The 26,905-nt window shown below is 37.1% G+C and overlaps 1 protein-coding gene across 3 annotated transcripts in view; it reads right to left on the bottom strand.

The window, feature by feature from the left end:
- SKAP2 (src kinase associated phosphoprotein 2) overlaps window positions 1-26,905 on the bottom strand; it is a 115,006-nt gene that overhangs the window by 41,655 nt on the left and 46,446 nt on the right. For all 3 annotated transcript variants that reach the window (XR_001411464.1, XM_014937908.1, XM_014937909.1), the window contains exons 5-6: window positions 2,272-2,349; window positions 1,451-1,534 (exon numbers count right to left, since the gene is read on the bottom strand). Coding sequence is in view for 2 of the 3 variants with exons in the window: in XM_014937908.1 (XP_014793394.1) it covers window positions 1,451-1,534; window positions 2,272-2,349 (162 nt within the window). In the remaining variant the exon portion in view is untranslated. The remainder of the gene's footprint in view (window positions 1-1,450; window positions 1,535-2,271; window positions 2,350-26,905) is intronic.

The following is a 26,905-nucleotide window of genomic DNA, read 5'->3' as shown; positions in this document are numbered from 1 at the left end:
ATGGAAGGAAAGAGTATGGAAAAGGTGACTTAAACCAAAGTCCATATGCTAGAAAGCATAAATAATCCTTAGAACAAACACAAGTAAAAAAAACAATCTTTTTTTTTTTTTTTTGCAAAAACTTGCAGATGAAAAGATGAAAAGACAAAGCTTTAAAACCCCAGAACAATCTTTAAGAACTAGAAATATATTCTGACAAAAAAATTGCCATTTTTTAAGTACTAGATAACGTATAACTATATATAAACAAACAGCGCAAGACGATTTTCCAGAGAAATAAAGAAATCATTTCTGACAAATCAGTGTTATGCCACACCTCCTCAAAATTTTTGAAGAAAGATTGTTTATGTCTTTGAAGTTTGATAAATCTGTAAATCCAAAGAAAAGAGTAAAGAAGAAAAGGGAACATTTAGCAGATATATTCTAGAAACAGAGATTATGATGGGAAACTGTAGCAAGATGAAAACTGGACTTTGAATTAGACCCTTACTTTATTTCATTTGGTTTTTAGAAAGAGCATGACTTTGAATGAGTCAGCATATTGAGGAATTAGACAAACTAGACCAAATTAAATTAGTCTTTGAATAAAACAATGCAAAATTACTACCTGCAAGTAGAGTCACACAAACATAAGCAGAAGAAAAAAACTTAATAGAAACTTGGAAAGTTTACGCAGGAATAAGCATTGTGGGGGGCAGGGAAGACAAAGACATAACTGCACTTTAAAAATTTACTTATCTATATTTCTGTATCATTTGTTTCACCCTTAAACGCCACAAACAGTTGGCATACAATTTAAACAATATTTTATCTGACAGTCAATTTTAAAAATTTGAAGTGATACCCCAACATTTATGCCAGATTCTTTCTGAACTGGCCATTTAAAGTTAAAAGTCACCTTCAGGACCTAGCTTTAGTCTCCATGACTGGCTTTTAGTTAAATATATTACTTCATTTCCAGCTTTTTCAGAACATAAGCTATTTAGAAAGAAACATGGAACTCCATTATGCAGTTTTTAGACAAACATTTTCCTGGATAGAACCATCTTTTAAAAACTCTGGAAGGTATAAGTCCTCGAGGGTGTTTTAAAATGAAAATCATATTTGGACAGAAAGAACATTTTCTATCCAGTAAATTAATTGAGTACCAGCATACTATCAAACCTAATAGCTAGCTGTTAGTGGCACACAAAGTAGCTTTGCAAGTACCTTAATCTTCTTTCCTCAGTTTCCCTGCTTTACAAACTGAGCACATCACTTATAGATCTGAAGAATATTTACACATTTTTGAAATTCACAGCACTGTTTAAGAACCATCTATTTTTTTAAAAGTTTTGTTTGCTTTTTTAAAATGACCTTAGATTCACTGTTTCCAACTGCACTAAGGCTTTCATATTCTTCTGTGCATTAAAAGATCATTGTTATAGTCTATCAGAGTTCTTATAATTACCTTTGTCACTTCCATAATAGTAGAAGACAGTCTTACTGATAGCACACCAACGCTTCTGCCATTCAAAGCCGAGAAAACTGTGGTCTGCAATTAACATAATGTGTGTTATAACACTTTATGTCGTTATTGAACACAAATATGTTACTGCTGTTCAAAGGTGAGGTAAGAGGGAGGAGGAGACCGGGAAGGTGCTAAGGAAAGGAAATAAAATCTGGATATGAAGAGAAATGTATGGCACTGAGAAGAAAATTAGAAATAAAAATTGGTGGTAAGAAAACAAATGGGAATTTGAAATCATCTAAAGAGATAAGTCATGTGTAACATTAAATATAAGGAAATAATGAACAACTTCCTAAATATTTCCTAGAGTTATTGCAGCATTAAGTGGGTATTAAAGTGACAATATAAGATTTATTGAATCAAGGTAAATATTGACTGAACCAAAGCTGAGATCAATATTTGCCCTCTTGAAGGAAAATAAATCTTGATGCTCACTGAAACATTAAGTCAACATATGGTACTTTTACATACGTTCGTAATGCTTTCTTCAAAAATATCTGAAAGTCTCTGAATTATGGCTGACAGCAGACTTTCACAGCATGATTTTTTTAGTCAATAAAGAAATTGGATTTTCTTTTAATACTACAGGAACAATTATGTGCTGTGCTTCTTTTGCATAATAATGCTTCAACATTTCAGCTTCTATTCCATTTTATTTATCACTCCTGTATAAAGTTATTGGTGTGTATAACATCAAATACTGACACATAGACTTCACATATAAAATATGCATTAGTTCTCATAAAGATAATTAGACTTACCTTTTCTGCGTTTTTCCAGGTATCCAGCCTTCAGAACAAACTGAAGATCTTGAGCAGCAATAGGAGGAAACTGACTCCCTGAAAGAAAAATAAATTTTGTAAAGCACCACTTTTCAAGAATAATACAATAGCAGCATTAATAAACTTATTTTACACTCTCAATATGCGGGAGCTACTGGGAAAAAAATAATTCTAGTAACTACTGTACCAGATTACTTCAAGTACAAAAACCCTCTAACTATAAGTATCAGAGTTGTTGCTGCTGTCCTCACCACTTTAATAAGGAAAAATATCACTGTGTAGCAGGCTCTGAAGTCTCAGAAGGAAAAATATGTAATTAAACAAGCTACAACAACTTTGAAAACATTAGTTAGTGTTTTGAACGTGGTCTGTAAAGCACGTTGAATAACAAAAGCAGTAGCTTTCACGTGTGCAAACAAAAACAAGTATCCAACACAACTGAATCAGGAACATGGTACTCAATATCAGCTTTGCACAAAAGCATCTTGAAACAACATACAAGGTGAGGACCCTCTATTACACGGTCTACAGAAAAAGAAACCATATGAAGAGATGATAGAAGGTGATGTCTGTTGTTGAGAAACATCTAATTTGCAATATGACACAAGACTATACAGCCTGTAGTATGTAAAAGGCAATACTGGATAGACCAAGGATATTGCACAGAAGTCTAGAAAATTATTGGTCTACAGATACTAATTTTAGATTTTGTAAACATGGCTGCATCTGAAAAATGGTGACTATGTCCCACTGTATGTTTTTTCCTTTTTCTCAACTGCTAATTCATAGCTAGAAGCATGAGACCAATAAGTCAACCTTGCCTCAACAAAATCTAGGTGATAAAAACTGCATCTTCCATCCTGCATCCTTCCCCTCCTAAAACTACAGAATTATTATTTAAATGGAACTCCTAGTATTAAGAACAGAAATATGTTAGATATACCCAATAATTATCACATATATAAATGTCACACTATCTACTGCAAGCAAAAAAGCAGAACAAAAACTATTCTTGTACTGCTGGTTTTTTAAGTGCATGTAAGCATCCCAGTGAAGTTCCTTCTACTTATTATCATCAAATATTCATGAGAGTCACTGTAGGCAGGTGGCAAGTTTACATGGCAGCAATTCTTCCTCAAAAGATATGTAATCTCATTAAATTCTACCAATAAAAACATCTGAAAAAGGACTGATATTGGTAGACAACCCCTGGGCTAAAAAACATTTTAAACTATGCAGGGTCGGTTAAAGATCAATTGTCTGACCTTGAACCAAGAAACTGTCTCTGGGCAGTAATGCCAACTGCCTGGATTTTTAGTTTGTCCCTTAAAATAGAACTTTTAAGTCAGTGCCCACAAATGAGTTAGTTTATGGCGGTCTTATTTAAATACGGTTGTGAGAGGGAAAATACAAGAAAAAGAGGTAGGAACTTGCAGAGAATGTTGGGGGTGTTTTTTAAATATGAAAAGACTTAAAATGAGAATGCATTCCTTAAATAATACAACTGGCTTTTTAGACAACAAAAGATTTTATCGGACACCATAAGGTAGTAGATAAATTTTACATACACAGACATTTCCACTGAATTTTTTAATTAATATTATATTTAAATATTAGGAGTACACTAGCTATTATTTCAGCTTCTATGGAATTCTTGCTACTGTATTAAAAAGAAGAATTATTGGCTCCATGTATATGAATTTTAAAATGCTGCAGCTGTCCCTCCTCGCTTGATAACATGCAATCACTTCATAATGTTACATGAGAATTTAACACAAAGACATTCGCTGGCTAGTACACAGTAAGTTTAATAGTTACTTTAAAAGATGATCTAATGGCAATATTATGAGAATTTTACAAATATATATAGTGTGCTGCTTTATATTGGTCATTGGGAGGCATCAGTGTGCAACACTTACAGCTTCACCTCATCCAGTAGGGCTCATTTTAGAACAGTGCATCCCCACAGATGTGGAAGACACAAAACATAAACAAACTAAAGCAGTTCACTCAATATTTTTTTTTTATTTTAAGAATTTCAACCACTATTTGGATGTAACTTTGTACACGATTGTTTGTATTGCTTTGGGTTTCGATGAGGAAGCTTGGCAAGTGATCACTTAGCAAACAGTCAAATCAAATGGGACATATAGTCCCAGAAAAGCACATACTTTGGAGACTCCTTAATGTTATTCTGCCTGCAGGTAGAAGCTCATCTGAACTGACTACTTTGAAGAGTCAAAATTCCAGTCTCAGTTTTGCTACTTCTGCTGAGAAAAGTCAGGATAAATTTGATGATGGTATTTTCTGTAATTACATTTATTTTGCATAGGGCACTGAAAGCTCATGAGGAAAAGACCATGCATGGAAAGAAGGCAGTCTTCCACAGTTCTGGTGGCACTGCAGAAAGAAGTTATCCCCTAACCTGCAGAGAAGCCGGTTTCTTTTTCTGCTCCTCAAAGCAACTGAGGCAGTAACTCCACAAAACAAGCAGCAACTGCTCAGCCCCACTGCTACACACAATCTGTAAGTAGCCGAAGCAGAAACAGATCATGTGCATATTATCATCCTTCTGTCAGAGAAGCTTGGGAACCACAAAATATGATGAAACTTTAGTGGAAGGGCAGGAGAAATGGACCCAATCGTAATATCCCAAGACACATACAGCTGTACATGAAAGAAAAAGCATAAATCTTGCTAAATTCCTTCTTTCATTGCCCTTTACCTCCAGAGGAAGAGGAGGGAGAATAAGTAGTATGAAAAGTATAAAAGAAAGAGAAATATCCACCTCCTCTCAGATTCTCATTAACCACAGGTGTTGTGCATATGTGGCAGGAAGAAGGCACAAACACAGATATACTCTTACCCCCATACTGGAACGAAAACAAGGGGAAGAAAGAAGAGAGAATAACATCTTCCTTCCAGCCAGTCATGGAAGACTCCTAAACTGTGTCACCTTTCGACCTTTCTTCCACTTTTTCATTGCTTTCCTCTCTTGTCTGCATCTCAAGCAGGATTTAGAGTTAACTGCAATCCCTAGATGTAGGACCTCCCAACTGAAAGCTTGGGTTTTGCATAACAGGTTGGATTTTTGCAGTTGCTTTCAATCAAAATGTTGCTTTCCCATTCATTTGAAATGGCACAAATCTCCTATTAAAAAAAAAAGTATCACTAAACCAGCACTTTGTTATAGTAAAGCAGCATTTGTTTACATTACACTAGCAGCTGAGATCAGAGACTTATTAGTTGACTACCACATAGGACTTGGAATAAAACAGCTCCTTCTACAAAGAATCTATTTAACACAGAGAAAGACTGCCAAGAAAGATGGCATTAGTATATTTTTAGTAGAGAACTACCTTTTTTTAAATAAAGCACTGTGAAGCAAATTAAACAACTTGCTTCAAATCACATACTCCTTTAGAGTTTAGAGCTCCAAATCCCCAAATATTGTACTCCAGTGCACGCCCCAGGATGTCTTCAGGACAAGGAAAATTTTTCCCTTCCTTCATGGATGCAGGTGAAATGGCCTGAATCTCACTTTCTCTTAATTTCACTAGACATTGTCCACTATAAGAAATGAAATGTCGAGATGCAAGAAGATTACATCCTATGGTAGCACCTACTGGAATTAACTTTCTTGGGTGTCTCAGTGATTGTTCCTCAGACACTTGTGGTCAAGTTGACTACCAGATCAGAGCAAAATTTCTCTCCCAAAATCAGACCAGCAGACACCACCGTGTCTTCCTACCTACCTCCTACCCCTGTATGTCCTGTTTCCAGATTTTTTTCTAAATCCTTGAGACACAAGATGTCAAAAAGGGCCATAGTCTTTCCAGGTTTTTCCTTTGGTACACTGTAGTTTCTGAAGTCAATTTTAAATACCAAAGAGTAAAGTGGCACTGTAAGTCAAGAAGTGCTCTGTGGCTTACAGCTGTGCGAGCTTACAGGTGGCAAAAGGTAGAGTGATTGCTCCTGTGTACCCTTCTGGACCTAATTTCTGTTGTATTGTTGCCCTGGCAGTGGTGGGCAAGCACAGAGCTGAGAATACAAAAGGAGTCTCCTTTCCATTCCCGAGTTTCCACCTCACAAATAATGTCTTGAACCTTATTCTTTTGATGTGAAAATCAGACCAATACGACCCAATATTTGGGGAGATTATTATCTTGCATCCCCAATATACACTATAAAATGAGGGAGGTCCATCTGCTTAACGTTAAAGGTTTTCCTTCTCTCTTGACCACCCACTCACAGGTGAATCTCTCAGAATAATTCCTCTTCTTATCCTGGTGGGAATCACTTCAATGTACTACAAACTAAAATCTGCAAGCTATGCTCCACATGCGTATTCCCAGACTGATACGTAAAAAGGCCATGAAAGACCAGATCAAAATATTTATGAGGCCTAAACCTTCAAGTTTTACAGAAAAGTAAATTACACATATCATGCACCCGGCTCTTCCTCTTGGTTCTAGGCATTCCTGTGCCAAGTGAGCAGCTGGCAGTTATTATAATGCTATTGCTGCCAGGCTAAAAATTCCTCCAGTGAAAAGAAAGTGAAATGCTCTCACTCAAGCATAAAGCCAGCTTTTCTACCAGTCATGCTTTGACTTCAGAAAAACATGAATGTCATTAATGTAGGTTTATTAATGCACAGGTTCCACTGCACAATTCCCACAAACGCAGTGCATCTTGTGACTTCAGAAAGACTTCAGACTGCAGCTTATGGCATGGCTACAATCTTTGCAACTTGGTAATCAGACAGTCAAAAGCCTGAATGGTGCAATTTTGCACCCCACTGCAATACCGTATTTGGCCCATTACTTAAAAGCAGTTTCATTAGTGTCAGTTCACATGATAAAGAATAAAATTCAAACATTATGCATGGCATTTTGATTTTTGGAGGACCCAAAGGTGTTAAAATTTCATTCTGTATACGAAATAAATAAAACAAAACCAGGTTGTATTATTCTCCACTGTATACCAATAGGAATATTTTTTATTTCTTCAATGTGGGCTAAGGGATACATAAAGCAAGAAATAATTAGAGGTCAATGCATTCTAAAGAGGTGCTTAGCATGCTTATGGGAAGTTAAACAGGCGAAGTGGAGATAAGTGTAATTCAGTAACAGCTAAGTGGCTGATTACAGCTTGCTTTCCTAGTAGAGGACCATAGGTTTAACTACCATGATGGCAAAGACTTCTTGCTCAAATAAGAATAATTCATTGTTTTTCGGTGCTTGTAAAAGAAAACTGCCAGGACAAAAAAAATATTTAGTTATATGGACAAAAGAGTGACTGCTATTTCTTTATTTTCCTTTAACTCAAAAAAAAATTATAATCACTAATATTGAAAATTATTTTTCCAGATTCCTTTTTACTGCACTGAAGACCCGTGTGTACAAAAGGGGAAACTGAAATCCACTCCTGTTTGAATTATTGTTAGTAAAAACTTAGACATCAGCTAGAACACAGAGAGTAAAAATGCTAGCAATATTAAAGCCGATCTTGTAATCGAGGATCAAACTAGATGTTTCTCTAAAAGCAAAGAGTTGCTACTCTAAGAATTGAAATACTACCCCTTAAAATGCAGAAAACAGGGGAGGTTGTTCTCAAGCTCAGGGCTTTTATGATTTCTCTCAGGCTGCAATTCTAAATTGGCAAAGATTTTCTGAAAATATTTGTGTTAAAGTTGAGCAGAGAAGGAGTAATGTTTCCAGCAACACAAAAAGTATTTTCATCTTCTTTTCTTCCCTCCCACCCCCCTTTCTCACACACTTCTTCCAAAATTCTTCATATCTCCCCATTTCATTTTGATCTGGAAATACAGCATTTACCCATTTTTAATAGCTACTACAGAGGGATTCAATTATCTCTGAATCTGTACATTGCAATACACTGGGGCCACATCTGTTGCACAAGCACTGTGAATCTAGGCTAAAGAGGAGGTGGTTCATTTTCATATGCATACCTTCTCCCTACTTTTTGTATTAAAGGGAAGATTAACGTATACTAAATTTTAAAAAAAAATCTCCTAGATTTGTCTGATTAAGGAAAAGTTATCAGTAGGAAGATCACATAAAACCTCATTAGCTTCGTTAACAGTCTTGAACACTTTTACAAAGACTACTTCAGTAGTTTTCAAATGTAGTAGCCTAATAGCTCTGAATTAGTTTAACAGGCAAGAATCAAAAGATAAATGTTAAAGAAAACACATTTCATTCAGGGGAATAAATATAACGAAAATGTTTAGCTTTTGAAACATTAAGAAAAGTTAGCATTTTGGTCTTCAAAGTGCTTGTTCCAAAGACTGCTGAGTCTATGAAGTTTTGCTCTGGAGCCATCCCCAGCATTCACCATTGTGTTCTCTAACAGTTTACAATAATTTTCACAGAATAACTTGCCTTGATATATTCCTCGAAGAAAAGCCAGCAGTGTATTTCATTAAAGAATACTTAAAGCAGTGTCATCTGTTTCTAGTTTTAATTCTTTCTAATTCGGGATATGAAGTTTGGGTTACAAACACTAATACCACACCCTCCGAGGCCTAAATGCTGAGTATTTCTTCTTGACTCCTCCCTTGGAAGGAGAGCGGTATGAGCATTTCTCCTCCCTTCCTTCCTGTAAGCTCAGGAGAAGGCAGTGGGCCAGGCAGCCTAAAAACCACTGCGACATATTCTTTACAGAAATATTTAGTTCTTTCAAGCAGTTAACATGCTTGAAATCCATCTCTTTTTTGTCGTTTTCATTTAGCCCCTAATTAAATAATTATGTATTTAGATATTTTAAATTTAAAAAATCTTACATCTATTTTCTCATAGCCTCATCTGTTTTCTGAGCAAAGTTTCTTTAGTAGTTGTAACATATTTCATTTGACAAAGACTTTTTTTTTTTTTTAATAAATTACACGAGTCAGCCAGTCAGGCTCCATTCACCAGGACCCACAGCCTAATGGAATTACTCTGGATCACACAGTCCACATCCAAACTGAACTTTGAATTTATAAACCAATATTGTCCTGGACTTAGGCTTCCTTTGTTGGCTTTCAAATTGGTTCTAAAACGCTCACTGTTATATTTTGCATAGCACCTTAATGTACAGAGGAATTCATGGCTTTCACCCCGTGATCCAGATTATAGTTTCACACAGGTAATTATTAAAATTTCACAAATGACACCCACGGCACATGGCCAAAAAAAAATAATAATGTTTTCTGCTGTGAGCAGGCATTATCCCCCAGGGTTATAAAAGGGGCCACTGCACGCCTCACAGGAACAGCCTTCCCATTTCTGCTGTTTCTCAAAGATTCTAAGGCAAGACGACAGAAAGAAGACACAGCAGTAAAGAAAAGGTCTCTTGCACAAGGTCTACCGCTCACGAGACTGTAATACAAGGCACAGAAATGTAAAGTTTTGCTTAAATCCCTCCAAGGATCATTAAAGTTTAATCAATCATTCCAGCGCCAAGATGGAAAGGTTTCAATCACCCAGAGGCCCACGCTACAGCTAACTGAAAAGTGCATCCGTTGTAGAGATTGACAATACAAATTTTGGCTATGCAACAAGAAGCTCAGCTTCCTGCTTCCTGACGAGAAATAAAATATCCAGGAAAACACAGAGATAAAAACAACGCCTCTGCATTGCAGATAGAAGCAAGTCAAAACAGACCATCACGGATCAATTAGAGGTACTGGAAATTCTCATGAAATGATGTAGGCAAGCTGAGATTTCCCAGCATCATCTCACAGACAAGCGCACACATCCAATTTTGATTAGAAACCCTAAGTAAAGATTCATAATATCTACACGCTAGCTGAACCACAGAAGGTGCTGTTAGCTAATCTGAGAAAATTAAAAGGCCAGGAATAAAGAATCTACAGCTGGAGTATGACCAGAATCATGTCAAATTGCATATGGAGAGCATCTTTAACCACATCATGATACCTGTATTCCCAGATGACTGATAGGAAGAAAGTCCTATAGGTTCATCAAACAGCAATTTAATATTCCAGGTGAAAAAAATAATCTTCAGCTTAACATCTGGAAAAGGTAATACTACAATACACTTGTACACTGCAGTTTACTACTATTTTTAAATAGCCACCTGGTAAGCATAAGAATCCCTTGGAAACAAACACATATCACAACACCTTAAGAAAAACTTATGGCAATCGGAACTAGAAGTTTCCTATTACTTTTCTGATTTTGTCATAATGTTTTTACTTTTGAAGGGTCTACGATTTCATCTTTGGGCAACTGGCACATTTCATTCAGCAAATAAGCTAAGCTGAAACTAAGCAATAACAACTATTTAACCAAACATGAAAAGGATTAAATATGTTCTGGCAGAAAAACTGCCAAATATCATTTCTTGCAAAGCTAAACAATGAACTTTCAAATTATATTTAAAAATTAGTAGTATACATTCTTGTAGTTTCAGCATCCTAGTGATCCAAGTATTTATTATTGAATAACATAACTATGAGAGCTTAAGTCACCTGAATTCTGTCACTCCTACCCTAATTTTGGTAATACCGTGCAAGCTAGATTCTTCACAAATCACACATCCATTTAACAAAAAGCATGGAAATTTTCTTCCTCTTAATCTTATCATTTCCCACATTTTTTGCCCTGTATCATCTCCTAAGTAAGCTCTACTGTGTATACCTTCTTTCCTAAATTGTTCTGCTTCTAGTTCCAGAAGCTAGCTTAATTTGCCTTAAAAAAAAAAAAAAAAAGAAAAAAAAAAAAAAAAAAAAGAAAAGAAAAGAAAAGAAAAAGAATAAACCAAAACAGTACAGTCTGAGAAGTGCCAAATTAAGCTGAGCAGGAAAATCTTCCACCGTGAATTTCAATCTGCAATAGGGATATTTGAGCCGGGGAACATTTTAACTACTGCTCTCATTAGGAGAGTAACACACTGGAAACACAATGAGCAATGCCAAAGAAATGCAGGGAAACAAGGAAATTCTCAGACTACCACAAAACACCAATGAAAAACCACAATATAAATTGTATAATGTTTTATATATGGAAGTCACTTTTGCCAAGTGGCAGCCCTCTCAGATTAGCTGTGTAGTCTGCAAAATTCCAACTGTTCTGATTCCTGGCCAAAGGCTTGGCCTGCTAAACTTCTGAAAGGAAACATACGTACACACTTCGAGCATTTTAAATGCTCCAAAAGCTCACGTCCTTGATCAAAAAAAGTTTTAACATTACTAGTTGGAGCTGAAAAATCTTTCATCTGTATAAAGGAAGAGACTAGAATTCCTGCAGTCAGCTAAAAACAGACCCACATCTTTAAAAGGGACACTTGCAGATTTCAATGAAAAGGTCCACAAAAGCTGCAGTTTTCATTTTCCACATTTCATGTACTCCTGCAAACACAAAATGGCTTGAATGTTCTGCCTCATTGCCTCATTTTTGATACATTTCTGCTACTACTGATAATTTAAGTAAAAAGCTATGTTCAGTGATCAGTGAACTATCACACTCAAAGCTCCTCTGTATTCAAAAACTAATTTGGATTAAGATGGAGGTATGATTTTAGACTGCAGTCTGCATGTAAAGACAAGACTTTTTAAAATAAAAACAAAAGGAAAAAAATCTCACATGAGCTTTTCAAGTTTTCCCACGGCAGCACACAAAATGCATATCATATATCATTCAGCATGTAGAAGTAGGAAGTTCTGGTAGAATTACAGTCTCCTGCAATGATGATATTGCACTTACAAAAAAATCAATCTACAGAGCGAGAAAAAAACTTAAAGGTAAAAAACTCTAAAGTGACTAAACACAGTATTTTTATTTCTAAGTACTCTGAAAGAGGCAATAAAGAGGTAATAAAAATCCCCAGGTTTTCTTGTAGGAAAACACATTGCTGTTTTCAAATCTCCTCTCACAAGGAGGATGCTACAACAAAGATAAAAAAGTCTCCTGTTTTGCTGTAATTGCATGAGACCAAACTTGAAAGACCAAGAGAAACACTCTAAAGCCAGCAGAGCACACTGCAAAAAGCCAGGAGAACACTCTTATGTCTCCTGAAACTTTTCCAGATATAAATTTGAGTAGTCATTCGCCTTGGAGTACTGAGAATGACAGGAAAAACTACCTTTCAATATCAACTTCAAGTTTTCTGAATGACCACACTACTATTTTCCACTCCATTTGAAGTTTCCAGAAGAAATCATACACTTGAAGATGCAAGCAACAAGAGCTCTGGCAGAAGCTGTTTTTCTCTGAACAAGAGAGAAGAGATCAGAGCAACTGCTCCCATTCTGACATAAATCCCACTTTTTGTTCCATCTACTCACTTGAAATTTCTACTTTAATTTTTCAGTGTGATCAATTTTTTAAGTGATAACAAGCTACAGAATGTATTTCCTTTTTCACAAATGACTATTATCATTCCCAGATGACTCTCTGCAGTTCTTACTGGTTTTAGTATCAAGTAGGAATATTTGAAATAATATTTTTTATTTGCAGTTAGCAACAATTATTTTTATTTGGACACCATCTATGGCACTGAAATCCAAAAGTGAAAGAGGATCACTTAGATTGACTTGCTAAATGCCAGCTTGTCTTTTCCAAAGGGAAACACATACAGTTTTCTGTGTCTTCAGCATCTACCATGAGAAATCCTAGAGTGTTAAGGGATTGGAAGTTCACAAACCAGAGTTACCATCATATTCTGCAACAGGGGTCACAACTTGGGAAAAGACAATCAAGAGAAGACGTGTGACTGGGTTTTGTGGCATATCTGTGTTTTAAAACTTAGGACTTTTACAACGAGGAAGTAACTGAATAAATGTCAGTGCATTATTTTCCAAACTCAGTCTCTCATCTTGTGTCCCTGGATTCTCACACCACGTTTGTATTTCCCTTAAGCCTACCACTGCACATAAACCTAAATTAAGGATTAGAAAAACAAACCATCCAGTGAACGTACCACTGCTGAAACTTAAACTAGTTGTGATATTAAAGGTGTATGAATTAACTGAACCTGCTAACACAGTAGTGATGCTTGGTCTGCAGACAGTATTTATGGGTAATACTATGGTCTGTGGACATAAGCAGGAGAGGATTTCTAAAAAATGTAATAATCTTGATCAGATAACTAGTAGCTCTGGAAAAAAGCCCAACAAGTCTTTAGACTGGCAAGACAGCTCATTTATACAAAACGTTCTCAGTTATTTTCACTTTATGGCCACTGGTTAACAGACATATTCTCCTTTACAAATGTGGCTTAATGAAATTACTGAACATACACAGTATCAGTCAAAAGCTGCACTGAAAACCAAGAATTCAAACCTGCGAACATTTTTTTAAAAATCATATACAGTATTTTCTTTTAATTTCAAATGTGTTGATTCCATTCCCTTTAAAAGTACACAAAAATAATAATTGTGTCAAAGCTGTAAACTGGTATTTCAATGGAGCAAATTTTCAAGTTGATCTATGAACACCAAAAGAAGAAAATGGGACTTTTAATGGAAATGCTGACACAACCTTAACTATGACAATGCTAACGGCGCAGCTGTAATAAATCTGTCAGTTTCCGTAATGCCTATGACAATCCCATTAATATGAATGATGTACACTTCACATAGCATACTACATAGCAACTGCACAAGTTATATCATCTTCATTCCAAGTAACAAATCAGTAATCAATATTTGTAAAAGCAGACTAATCCTTTGTAAAATCACTGGTTTAGTGATTGAAGAGTTTGCTCAATTTACACAGTTAATCCCTCTTCATCTGCTTGAGCCCTCTATTTATTCCAACCACTTACATGGTAGCTATAGCAGATTAATACATCCCCCCATGCTAAACATGTCTTGACAATTGACCCAGCATATTGCTGTCAGGATAATCTTTACAAACACTGGGCTTTTCTTACCAAGCCTGAAGGCAACATTTAGAAATCAAAAGTTTACAAATAGTCTCAGAAAGATCCCCTCACACATATTATTGCTTTTCCATTTAATTGTTTCTTGGAGGCAGCACCTACAGTCATATTTTATGGCCCCAAAAGGTACCCTCCTGACTGTTTTTTGATTAATAAGGTTAAAAATGATTATAATGATGAAGTCACACAAAGATTTTTTTTTGAGCAAGAAATTTCTACAGAAACAGGAAAACCAGCAAAGAATGTGTTGTGGCATACTGTTAAGTGAAAAAAATGAGATGGCCCTCAGTGTAAATACAACTAAATTAGCATCCTTTATTCAAAGAAATTATCTGAAGCAGAAGCACTAAATTAAAATTACACAAAAAGAAAAAAGGTCACTTTGAAGTTTTTACTGAAAAAGGAAAAAACAATAATGTTTAATTAAAACAGAGACAAAAATATTTAGTTACATCTATACACATCTCTGCAGCTCTGTATTGAATTTCACAATAAAGACTGGTGTGGGTCTTCAAGAATTTCCTCCATTTTGAGACTTCTACCCCTACAAGAGGCAAATATTAATCAAAGCATAATTTTCTAAACAACTGAGAAGAATTAATGTAGATAGTAGTCTTAGTTACACACTGAATTCATACTAATCTTTCAGATCTCTGAAGATTAAAGGAGTAAATCTGAAAATATTCTGGAAGGCAGAAATCAAAGAACTCATGTTTAAGGACAAATAAAGTAGAAACCTTTAAAAAGTTAATCCACGTGATTAACCATCTCATAGTTCTTATGGTTCTTTGGTAACTTATATTAAAGCAGCATGGTACTGTATGATCTGCACAGGGCATAACATCTTTAACGTCCATACAGAATTAAATCTCAAAGTTTGACTAGCCCAACTGCTTCCTTCTGAAGTTTTCATAACAGCAATTCTTGATCTAAGCAGACCAAGGTGGGGTCTGTGCGTGTGTTTATTTGTTTAAAAAAAGAAAACAAACATTAAGAGAGAAATCAGAGAAACCGATGCTCAGAACAGAAAGCGAATCAGGCTGGTTTGGCCAATACATTAATTACTAGACTACTGCCCTGGTTTCAGCTGAGATGGAGTTAACTTTCTTGCTAGCAGGTGGTGTGGGCCTATGTTTTGGATTTGGGATGACAGCAGTGTTGATAGCACACTGATGGGTTTTGATTGTTGCTAAGCAGTGAAAGCCTTTCCTGCTCCTCACACCTCCCCACCAGCAAGTGGGCTGGGAGTGCACAAGAAATTGGGAGGAGACGTGGCTGGGACAGCTGACCCCAACTGACCCAGGGGATATTCCATGCCAGACGACATCATGCTCAGTATATAAAGCTGGGGGAAGAATAAAGAAGGAGGGGACACTCAGAGCTACGGCCCTTGTCTTCCCAAGTACCCATTACGTGTGATGGAGCCCTGCTGTCCTGGAGATGGCTGAACACCCCCTTGCTGATGGGAAGCAGTGAATGAATTCCCTGTTCTGCTTTGCTCGGTTGTGCGGCTTCTGCTTTACTTATTAAACTGTCTTTATCTCAACCCATGAGTTTTCTCACTTTTACTCTTCTGATTCTCTTCTCCCTACCCTTCTTGGGGAGGAAAGGGGGAGTGAGCAAGTGGCTGCATGGTCCTAGTTGCTGGCTGGGGTTAAACCATGACAGCTACAGAGCCTAAATTATCCAGCTGGCTCTAGAGATGCAACCTAGATTCAGGAATGCACTTTAAAACAGCTGTCAGCACAGAACACTGGCTTAGTCATCAGGTGTAGTCACAGCATATATCACAAACCTGATGTGCTTGATTTATAATTTGAAATAGATCCAGAGAGAAAAAAAACCTACAATAGGAGTACATTGAGGGGGCAATGATGAACTTCAACATCAAACGCCATTAAAACAAAGACCAACAGAGGGATTTAGATTAGCAAAACAGAATCTTGTTAAGCAGATAGACAACCCAAAAGGCAGCACAGATTTGTTCCGTTTGTTTCACTGTTGAGATCTTGTCAGTCTTAAAAAACAAAAAACCAAAACTGAAGACATGTATTGCAATATGGAACAACCTAAAGTTTATAATTTGATTATTAAATACAGGAAGGTGTCACTATTGAACAATACCATTTGAACAGTGAAAGAGGTGAGCTGCAGCACAAAACAAGTCAGTACATTTCAAGGAAAAAAAGGAGAAGAAAAAAAAAAAGACACTCCAGCCTTCTGACTCGCCCTCTTCCACCTTAAGAAGCAGTTAGCTTTCTAAAAGTCAGAGACTTGACTAACCACCTTAAGGTAGCGGTGGTGACACAGACTCAGGGGCAAATACTGACCTTCAAATCTGAATCATTTGTAGTGTCCTTTCCAGGTTGAGTATAAGAAGAAGAGATGTCGGGCACAGTTATCCTACAACACAGTACAGTGCATACAACATTCTCTTTTCAAGTTCTGGAAGAGTTTTAGCCAATCAGAAACTCAAATTCAGAGTAGAAATAGTTTTCTGGAACTAAAATTCTAGATCATCTTTTGAGGCAAGTCATTAAAAAAGGATGAAACCTGCACCTTACAGGTTAAAAAGATTACTAGAATTTAAGTCTATTAGGGAAAAAAGGTATTTTGTAGGTATGTGAAGGATTATAAATTGCATAGTGGCTCAGATTTATTAAGCTTTCTTCTGTTATTCAGATGTTCATAAATCTAAGATCAGTGAGCTCGAGCTGTTGCATAAAGTATTTTTTTTAAAATTTCCACAATACAGAATATGATCTGGCTTCGGAATTTTAAATTTCTGGCAAAACTCTCACAGAGGACTTCAGCAAAGCAATAATGTTACAGGTCAAATATAGCCTCAACATTTATTCGGATTATGGAAAAAGTGTCTAATCGTCTCTAATTTGCAATACTCCAAGCAATCAATGAAAAGAGCAAGCATGACCAAGACACCTATTGCAACTGATGTGAACACAATGACTATCCTAGATATTGCCTACACGATCAAATAAGAGGGTTTCACTTTACCCTACTGACAATTTTACTAGCTGACTGGTTGAAAAAGCCCAACTGTACTTAGTCTTGAGTGATTAGTGGATGGAGGTTGAAACCACCACTCAGGGGGTTTTCCTGAAAGTTTCCAGCAACATGGCTAAAACCCACAGAGTTTATTTAGCCACCCATTATGACTTTTTAAAAAGATGTTACATGGTGCTTCAGAGTGCTTAGTCTTCCAAGATTTAATCTGATATCCTTCCATACTCTTACACATTCTTCTATGAACCATTCAGTTTTAGCAACTAGTGGCAGAGGCTGCTAATTTGGTCTCTAAAAAGAAGTAAACAAATAGCACCAAGAAAGTCTGCAGCTGCAGCAAAATCTTAAAATATATTAGATGTCCATGAACTCCGTCCCACTGTCATTCAGTGAAACTCAGTCAGGAAAACTCCCAGTGAGCAAGACAGTTGGCACCACCAGTGAAAGACAAAGCAAGAGCAGACTTCTGATCTGCAGCACCCTAAGGTGCCAAGAAGATGGCACATGGCTTTTGCCCCCAAATCCATGGTAAGAGGCTGAATGATTATCAAGCTAGCCAACAAGTTGCACGTCTCCACAGGGCTCAGCCAAGCAGCCACTGCTCCTGCTTAAGGCCAGGCTGCAAAAATGGGAGAAGAGGGAAACCAGCTGGAACAATCAGACTGCAGGTGGTGGAGCAACAGCAAGACTGACAGGCCAGAATGCTGAAATCCTGGGGCAATTTCTGTGAAGGCAGCAACAGTCACGTAATACTGCCTAAGGTGCCTGTTAACCCTTTAACACACATTGATCCTCCAGTACTCTGTAGCTGCTCTGTTGGCCATTGCAGAATAAAGACGAAGGCATTATAGGGTTATAATTGGTTTAACAAGACCTTTTCAGCCACTGACAGGCAATTAAATCTTCAGTTTAGTTCTAAAATATTTACTCTGACTCTGTAACTGCATATAAAGACATATCTCTGAGCACATCACAATTCCAGTAACAATTAGTAATGCCCCCTTTTAGGACTTTTAAGCAACTTTCATACAGGTAATGTAGAAGATGCATGGATTATTTTAGGTTTTTCATAGGACTAAAAACATCAAAAATGTTTTGAGCAATATGCATTTTCCCCCAAAAATGCTGTAACACAGTGTACTTTTACGCACATTTTGAAGTACAGCTTTATAAATTTTATATATTTTAACTAGTCAACATAATCCAATTCCCCTTGCACAGTATGTCATATCATCAGCATAAAAGATGCAGAAACTACTTTGCTTTTAGAGATCTCAGCAGAAATAACCATGCATATATGATGACTAATCCATTACATGTTCTCTACACAGGTTGCTATCATGCAGATACAGGAGTGAAAAGATGTACTTCAAGGAAAATTTTGTGTTGAGAATGATCAGTTGATTAGGTACAGGGCAAAAAAAATACACATAGGGGTTGTCAACACTACTGTCATGTACAGAAAGGAAAATTAAGAGTCATTTGTTATTCTCAGTTGGAGAGGTCACTAATGTTATCTTGCACATGATGATTTGATGCACTATGTATGATTAATGCTTGTTTAAAGGACACTGCCAAGGTCTCTAGGTCAGACTATGACCTTCCTTTTTTTTTTCCCCCCAGATATCCATAAGCAGAATATTAATAATTCTGCAAGTGCTTTCCTCCCTTTTGAAAATATTCTAATATTATCTGCTACTATTTAAACAAGAAGTCTAACAGTAGAAGGTAGCAAAATAGCATGACAAAAATTCCAGCAAGAAAGCAAATGCTTTAGAATCGCATTTGTATTATTATTTTAAACAGTTGGTCCAGTTGTGACTATCACATTCTAACTGCACAGGTTTTCACAGCTTCATGTATATACACATCTTAATGCTTTGGGATAAAATTGCATGCACTCAGACTCAAAATTCTTCCTCAAAGTCACTTTAAGATGCTTCAAAATTTTAAAGACAAATGCAAAGTGAATGCATTTGCTTTTTTCTAAAGAACTACAAAGTATTTTTGCCATTTAATTTTTCGTGTATTTTAAAACAACTTATAGATCTCAGTTGAGGAATTAGAACATTAGAACATGCAGTAAAAGTGTAATTAAAAAAAAGGAAATGCCAAACACCTGTGAATGCCTAGCTACTCACAAGTCTTTGGGAACAGAACTGTAGTCTAGTTCATACTTGTAAATCTCAAGTTTATATCAATATAGAGGCATACTATTTACTGTCCATGGATGTGGGAATGGCTATTTATTACCTAGGCCAAGATCACCATCAAATGAGAGATAAGCACTACAAAATTTTTTCTTTCTTTTTTTCTTTTAAAAAAATACATTAATAATATTAATTTCTTTTTCAAAAACTTGAGGACTACAAAATATCTTTTGAAAAAAAAAATCCCCCATAGCTTTCCAGCAGCTCTAAGAGGAAGAGACTTTTATACATCATCATTACATGGCACTTGATTCAGATTTTAAAATGTAACTCTGTGGTTACATTTTTCCCTTTACGGTTGCACTTCCAAATGTTTAATTACAGACTGATTTCTATATTGCCCATGTATTCTTCTGCTTTTCCACAGGGTAGCAGTGTGCTTCAGAACAAGGCCACCACTGTGGGAATATGAATGAATACACAAAATCCCTGCAGAAAGCAGCTGTTCCCTCTTGTACGTATGCAAATGTAAGAATGCTAAATAATGAGGGCAGCTTTATTTCACAAAGGCAGAGAACAACAGAGCCAAAGTGGACTACAACAAAGTTTTTGTAGGAAGCAGTGAACTGGAGTCTACAAAAAAGGATATAAATTCTTCTTAATATTCTCAGTGGTGAGAATCATGCTTCTGAAGAAAATACTGATTAATTTTAGCAAAATTAATCCTCAAAATAGTTTTTAAAACCCTAAAGACAAAGACATAGATGCATCTTTTCTAAGACACTGCGTTTATTCAAAAAAAATTATCATGTAATTAAGACAGAAGTCTGGATATTTTTTTTTCCCTCCAATACTATCAGTCTTATGTATGACCTTGGACAAGTCATTGAATCTAACTCAGTTTTCTTGTCCATAAAATGGAGATAATACCTCTGCCCAGGGCTACTGGGAAGCTAAATTCATCGTCCATAAACGTGATTTGAAATCGCAAGGTGAAAGGGCTTTATCAGTGTTACGTACTGCTGCATTTTTCATTGCTTTTAATAAGCTTAATGAAACCATGTAAATTTTGAATGACAACATTAAGCAGATTTTCAGGCCAGCTCTTGCTAGAAGTAAAAGGCATTACAGATTTCTTGAGATGACCCCGATTTGAGCTCTGACAACTAATGGCTGAGTCAGAACATTGCTATGTGAAGTACTGTGAAGAGTCTTCCAGATGTCAGTTGTTCTAACAGGGGACCGTTTATTCAATACTGGAGAGAGAGCAGTTGCATCAGTTATACAGAGTAGGAAGAAGAAATGCTAGAAAAGAAGAAATGGTTTGCATTTACTTGTTGGTTAAGTAACGAGCAACACTAAAATCTTTCAAAGCCTGTGACTGGCATTCACTAGTGAAGTTTAGCACAAACTGTGCTTCTCACACCAGCAAGTGCACAGACAGCAAGAACTAATTTATCAAAACAAAAATATACAAACCACAGACTGAAGCGCGCAGTTCTCCATACTGATCAGCTACAACCCCTTACCATAAAAAGCTGCCACCATAACCTCAGGGGGAGTTTCGTAATAATACACATGCCTTGAATTCACAATCCATAAAGGAAGTCCTTTGACAATATGCCTTTTGCAACAATATGGAGTGTCACACCTCTGTCTCACCTAACCCATACACGCTTAGGGCCACCACAGCTGCTGCACTTCTAAACAAACATAACCTGGATAATTTGGCAGCATAAAGTTACACATAAGATACCATTTCAGTTTGCATGCTCTCTTCCTGACATGCTCTACAAATAAATTGTTACATATATTTTTGAGAAATCTAGACCAAATAATTCACCTACTATCCTCAAGTGCCATCTACAGAGAATATCCTTGTCATTGAACAAGTCTGTGAGCAAAACAAGACTGAACTTTGATTCAGAGTCTTTTGCATTATTTTTTTAGAGGATTATTTGACAAAATTAAGTCTGAAGAAAACAGTAGTTATATTTTTAGTGGCATTGAGCTTCTTGTTCGTACTAATCTTTAGTAGAGTTGACAGGTCCACTACTCTGGGCAGTGGACTACAATTTTTGTCGTTATTTACCACCTTACTGCTTTTGGTGGTAAGCTATGAGACTGCTGTACATGTATCAGGCTAAGCTTCCAGACACCCTAAGCCCCCAATCTAATAGCTACTACATCTGCATAAAATCAGTTCTACACCACACATACAAAAAAGGACATTTTCAATGCTCTGTCACACTTGCCGCACATGCCATAGTTTAAATTGGGTACAAGACCTGTCTGCTTGAAGGTCTGTTTTCATGATCAAGTATCTCAACAGACACAGGAACACCAGCCTACTGAAGCATTAAGAACTACAACATAGAAAGCAAACTTTCTTCCCCAAAAGAATGTCTTAAGAACAGCAGAAAATAACAAAAGCATATGAAAACAAGCACACTCCCAGACATTTCTGCAGTGGGTTCTCCTAAATATTGCATATATTTTTTCACACATTTCTGTGGCTAACTAAGACAGCTAATTCAAGGTTTTCACCTCATCTAGGAATGAATCATGGAAGCCTTATAACAAGATGCCAAGGAGTTAATTTTTTTCCCCTCCCTCTTGAGATATGAGAGAATTTCCGATCCCAGAGCAGCAGTGAGAACAGCCAGGAATTTGTGGGACTTTCCTTAGTTCGCCTGACTTCCAGCACCCACTTCTCCTCATTTCCTAATCTTGTTCTAACCTTCAAGGTGAGGAACAGCTATAGGGCACAGGAAACAGGCCCCAGGTCAAAGTTAGGAGCTGAACCTGGCAGTGCTATAAACCACTGTACATTGACTACGGACGGTATCGTCAAGCCTAGCCAGGGATATATGAGAGAACTAGATAGATCTCTGCCTGTCAGAGGTGAAGGAAACCACATGAAACAAATTATGAAATTGAGGAAACCAGTTCCTATGATAATATTTATGGTATAAATACAATTTCACAGAGGAACTGTATTTTCCAATGTTAAATCCAAATGGTTAGTATGTAGCCTTCCAGCTAGAAGACATTTTCCTTTCCAAACAGCTTCAAAGCCACCAAGCCTGGGACACTCTTGTTCAAGCCTGACTTGACCATTTCATTGTCCACAGTCACACTTGAATTTCAATCAACCACATCAACACTACGTTGTTCAGACCCATCTTCTCTCTCACCATTAGCAAGAATCTGAAGTATGTTTCTGACAGGTATTTCCCCTCATGCAATGGGAGAGGAGATGGAGGGTCTTCTGGACACGGCCAAAGAAGAGTTAATTCTCTCTCTACTCAGCTTTAGAGAGACACTGCCAGTTTACTCCCATAATCATCTAGATTTGCCAAACAGAGATCTCTAAAGAAAATGCTGTAAACTTTTTGCACAGAAGCTGGAAGAAAAATGCGCTTGCAGGAAACCACCTCTCCCACCCCACTTCTTTCTATTCCAGCCATTCCTTTTCGTGACACCAGTGCCTATTCTGGGAAAGACCTTTTTTTCCTGCACCAAGTCTTACAGTCTTACTCTCTCAGAGCCTTTCCTATGTCCAGTAGCATCATTCTCCAGGCTGCTTCCTGCTTTTAAACTCCCATCATTTCCTCCTTCTTCTTTATCTCCTCTTTCTCTATATTTTCAGTCCCAGCTCCCTGAGACCCTACTCTATTTAATGGCCTCCTCCATTTATGAAGGACTGACCTCCCTGCATCACCCAGATCATGTTGTGCACCCACTTTACTCACTGGCACCTCTCCACGTCAGGGAGAATCTTAGCCAAGTGAGCTCTTTATTCCCACATATCCCTACCCTCCTGCCACAGTCATCGTAACCAGGCGAGGGTGCCACCTCCGCTGGGCACAGGTCCTGTTGCCAGCTAGACTCACAGAAATAGAATCCCCAAGCCATCTGCCCAGGAGGGCTAAGGCAAAGGGGTTGCACGGGTGTCGGGGACGGAGCTGTAAGACAGGTCAGCTGTTTTGGGGAGAGCCACATCCAGCCCGTCAATCAGGAGTTGCCTCTCCCCTAGGTTATGACATTCCAGGGAATGAGGCAAACGTGAAGACATTTGACAGTTTTGCCCTCTCCTTTCAGTGCTCTCTCTGATCAGCTTCGACCATCTCATTAGAAGTGCAACAGAAAGTATCCTATTACTTTACTATTTTTAATATCCTTTCCTCCATTGTGGCCCCAGCCTTCAGTATTATACTTTACCACAGGTACAGTCTTCTAGCACTAAAAATTTAAGAAACACTTTGGGCAGTTTAAAAGAACCAGTCTTTCTACCCCAGGAGGAGCCAGCATGAAAGGCACTGCATGCCAACCAACTGGGGAAAAAAAATACAGAAAAATAAAATTAAATTTTTTATTTTTTTTTAAATCAGAAAACCAGGCCTGGGAAAAAAAATACAGAAAAATAAAATTAAAAATTTTTTTAAAAAAAAAATCAGAAAACCAGGCCTGAGAGAGACCTCAGAGAAGTCTTTTACTTCACATACCTTCTCTTATTCCCAAATCAGAGCTGGATTTACCTAAAGTAAACATCTGCCACAGGTTTGATAACTGCTTCACGGACAGAATAGCTACTTATGCAGAAGTAATAAAGTATGGAGTGTGGTGTGGTAACCTTATGGGCCACTCTCCTGAAATTCTGCATCAGAACTTGGACATGCTCACACTAGCCCCCAGTACCAGTCAGACAGCTGAGACTCTGTCCTCAAAAGCTGTAACTCCAAGGCTGTGAGGCTACCGTGCCCACAATTCATTGGCCCCACTTCTCAGAACGGCCGTGTAGCCCAGGGGCACTGCTGCCATGATAGCTGTCTGCTATTTCTCAGCACCGTGCTGGTTTGCACGCCCCTGCCTTCTTTATTTGCAGAGTACCTACAGCGACAGGACCCTATTTTTGCTTGCAACCTTTGAGCACTTGAGGAATGACAAAATGGTAAAAATAAGAAGCGGTGTACGTGACAGAGCTTGTATCAACAGATTTGGAAAGCTCCATACAGAAGAGACTCTCTGCTTTGAACATATATTCCCTTCCCACAGTTATCCTCAAAACCCTTGGGACCAACACTAATACGTATTTCATAACTAAGAGGCCTTGAGACAGCTATAACCAACTTTCACATTTATTTATTCTAATATCATCTGCAGCATTCACAACATATATTTCATCAGTGTGCCTCTACGAAACAGTCCACCGCACAAAAGCATGGCTGAAACACAGAGCAAAAGCCATTGCAATAAATGTAATTAGTACTGTAGCAATAGCATATGTACTAACTGTACTTCACTATGAAAGCTTACGCTGATCGCTGCAACATTAAAACGTCCATTAAAATAATGTTAATTGTATTTATTAGTACTGTGTTGCATAAGATGTTAACTACAGCTGTTGCCTCTGCTCTGTTAACACAAAACCAGGACATAGAGAATTTTACAGAAATTCTCACCATTCAGCACTGTCCAAATCAGAGGAGGAACTTTAAATATAAAATTTCAGTCCATTTCAGATGCATGGACTCATAGTAGCCTACATATCCCCCAAATGCAAGAGCAGATAAAAGTTTGATGCACAAAAATTGTTATAATCTTTTTGTCTACTTTGTCCCAAGATGAGTGATTTTTAATTGCAAAGTAATTATTTTTTAAAAATTATTTTCTTTACTGAATACTTGGTGCTAAATTCAGATCAATATAGACTAAAACACACACTTCAAATGGAAAATACAGGGCAGACTTCCACAGTTGCAGCTCTCAAATGCACAGACCTACCTTACTCTGAACTGTTTATTAGCAAGATGACAGATAACGACACAACTATTTGCCTAGCAAATTGAGGGACACACTGCAAGTATTTTCTAGTGAAACTAAATTAATTTAAGTCTTGAAAGATCTGTTCTGTTTTAAAGTACATTTGGATTAAACATGAAGTCAATATTTAATTTTCTATGGGTTTTGGAATCATAAATGTAAAGCTTCATCCAGCAGTCTGTTTTAGATGACATATATACTGTTTCTTTCATTCCAGGAACCTGCAGAAGACTGCAGAACCTGAAAAACTTTGCTATTACTTTTAAAAGGTGAATAATCACACTAAGCATGACAAGATGATTACAGTGCTAACCATGGAATCTGATTTATCTTTAAAAAGATCAGTTTAAATCATCAGAAGCTGCATTTGGTTTTATTGGAGATTCATCATATTGAAAGCTTTTTGAAGAAAACAACAAAAATAGTTTTGTTTTAATGTTAAGAAGGGTCAGACTAATAGACATAAATTATTTCAGTGCACCAAACACCTGTGTGCAGCTTTCAAGAAGTGCCTGAATTATAGACAGTTTTAGTTTTGAAAAGGCAAAGCAGTTTAATATAAAGATGTAGATGACTTGTCAGACGTACTTAGCGCAATGAAACTTGTGCTTGTGGAAACAGAGAAGAGGTTAACACTGTCATTAGCCAAAAGGTAGATCCAAACTGCAGATTCCTGAACATCACCTCAGCAGTTCCCAACACCTTCCCAATAAACTGACAGAGACAACATCTCATGCAACTGCACCGTACAGTTTTGACAATTAACTCAATTTCTAGCCCGATGTTTTAGTCACATAATTTATGCTGAGATTCTATGACACTGTTCAAAGAGGGCTTTGGATAATACATAATTATTTGTGGAATGAACCAGCATACAGAACAGAGACAAAAGCCAAATAGATTACAAATTTAGAAACAAGTAATTACAGATTTAGGTATTAATCTTCAATTAATACTTCAGTATCATCTCAATAGCAAGCAAACAAGTTCCATTAGCATCAGCAGAAGTTAAAACTGGGCAAGGACAGAACACTTTCCTTAAGTCTACATCACTCTCTGACTCAGGTGGGTTTTATGCTTTTTCCTCCCCCTTATCCAAAGGACAACACAGGGCAACAGGATGCGGCTTTAGCATTATGGCTTTACAATCTCAGTCATAGGTTGGAATTGCCCTATTCCTGAATTGTTTTTCCTGTGACATTTTTGGTGTTTATTTCCCAGCCTTAACGAACTTGCGAGGATCTCATTTCTGGAACCTCTACCAATTCCCACTCTTGAGCCACTGGCTGACTCCATAGCCTTAATTACATATACGGAACCGCAGTAATCAAACATGGAATGGAACTCTATCAGGGAAGCAGAGCTTAACTACCAATTCTCTGAAAGCTGCAAAGGTCCTTGTTTCAGTAACCTCAGCCAAATCAGTCAGTACATACTTTTATCCTCTCAACAATCAGCTTATCTGACTGCAAGAAGCAGAATGCATAGAAACTTTGCTGCTATTCATAAAGTATAAGACACATCATTAATCCTACATAGAAAAAAATGCCTAGCCTTAATCAGTTCCTTCCTTTAATTTTCATATAGGTTTCTGTGTTGTTCTTTACTGAACTATGGAAACATAAAAATTCAACTTGGTATAGCTGAGTAGTCTAGCACATATAAAATACATTTCATTTGAATTACTGCAGGTGTTCACAAAT

The sequence above is a fragment of the Calidris pugnax genome, unplaced genomic scaffold (assembly GCF_001431845.1).
Source record: "Calidris pugnax isolate Ruff unplaced genomic scaffold, ASM143184v1 scaffold11, whole genome shotgun sequence".
Lineage (NCBI taxonomy): Eukaryota > Metazoa > Chordata > Aves > Charadriiformes > Scolopacidae > Calidris > Calidris pugnax.
This window is presented reverse-complemented; position numbering and strand designations above follow the sequence as displayed.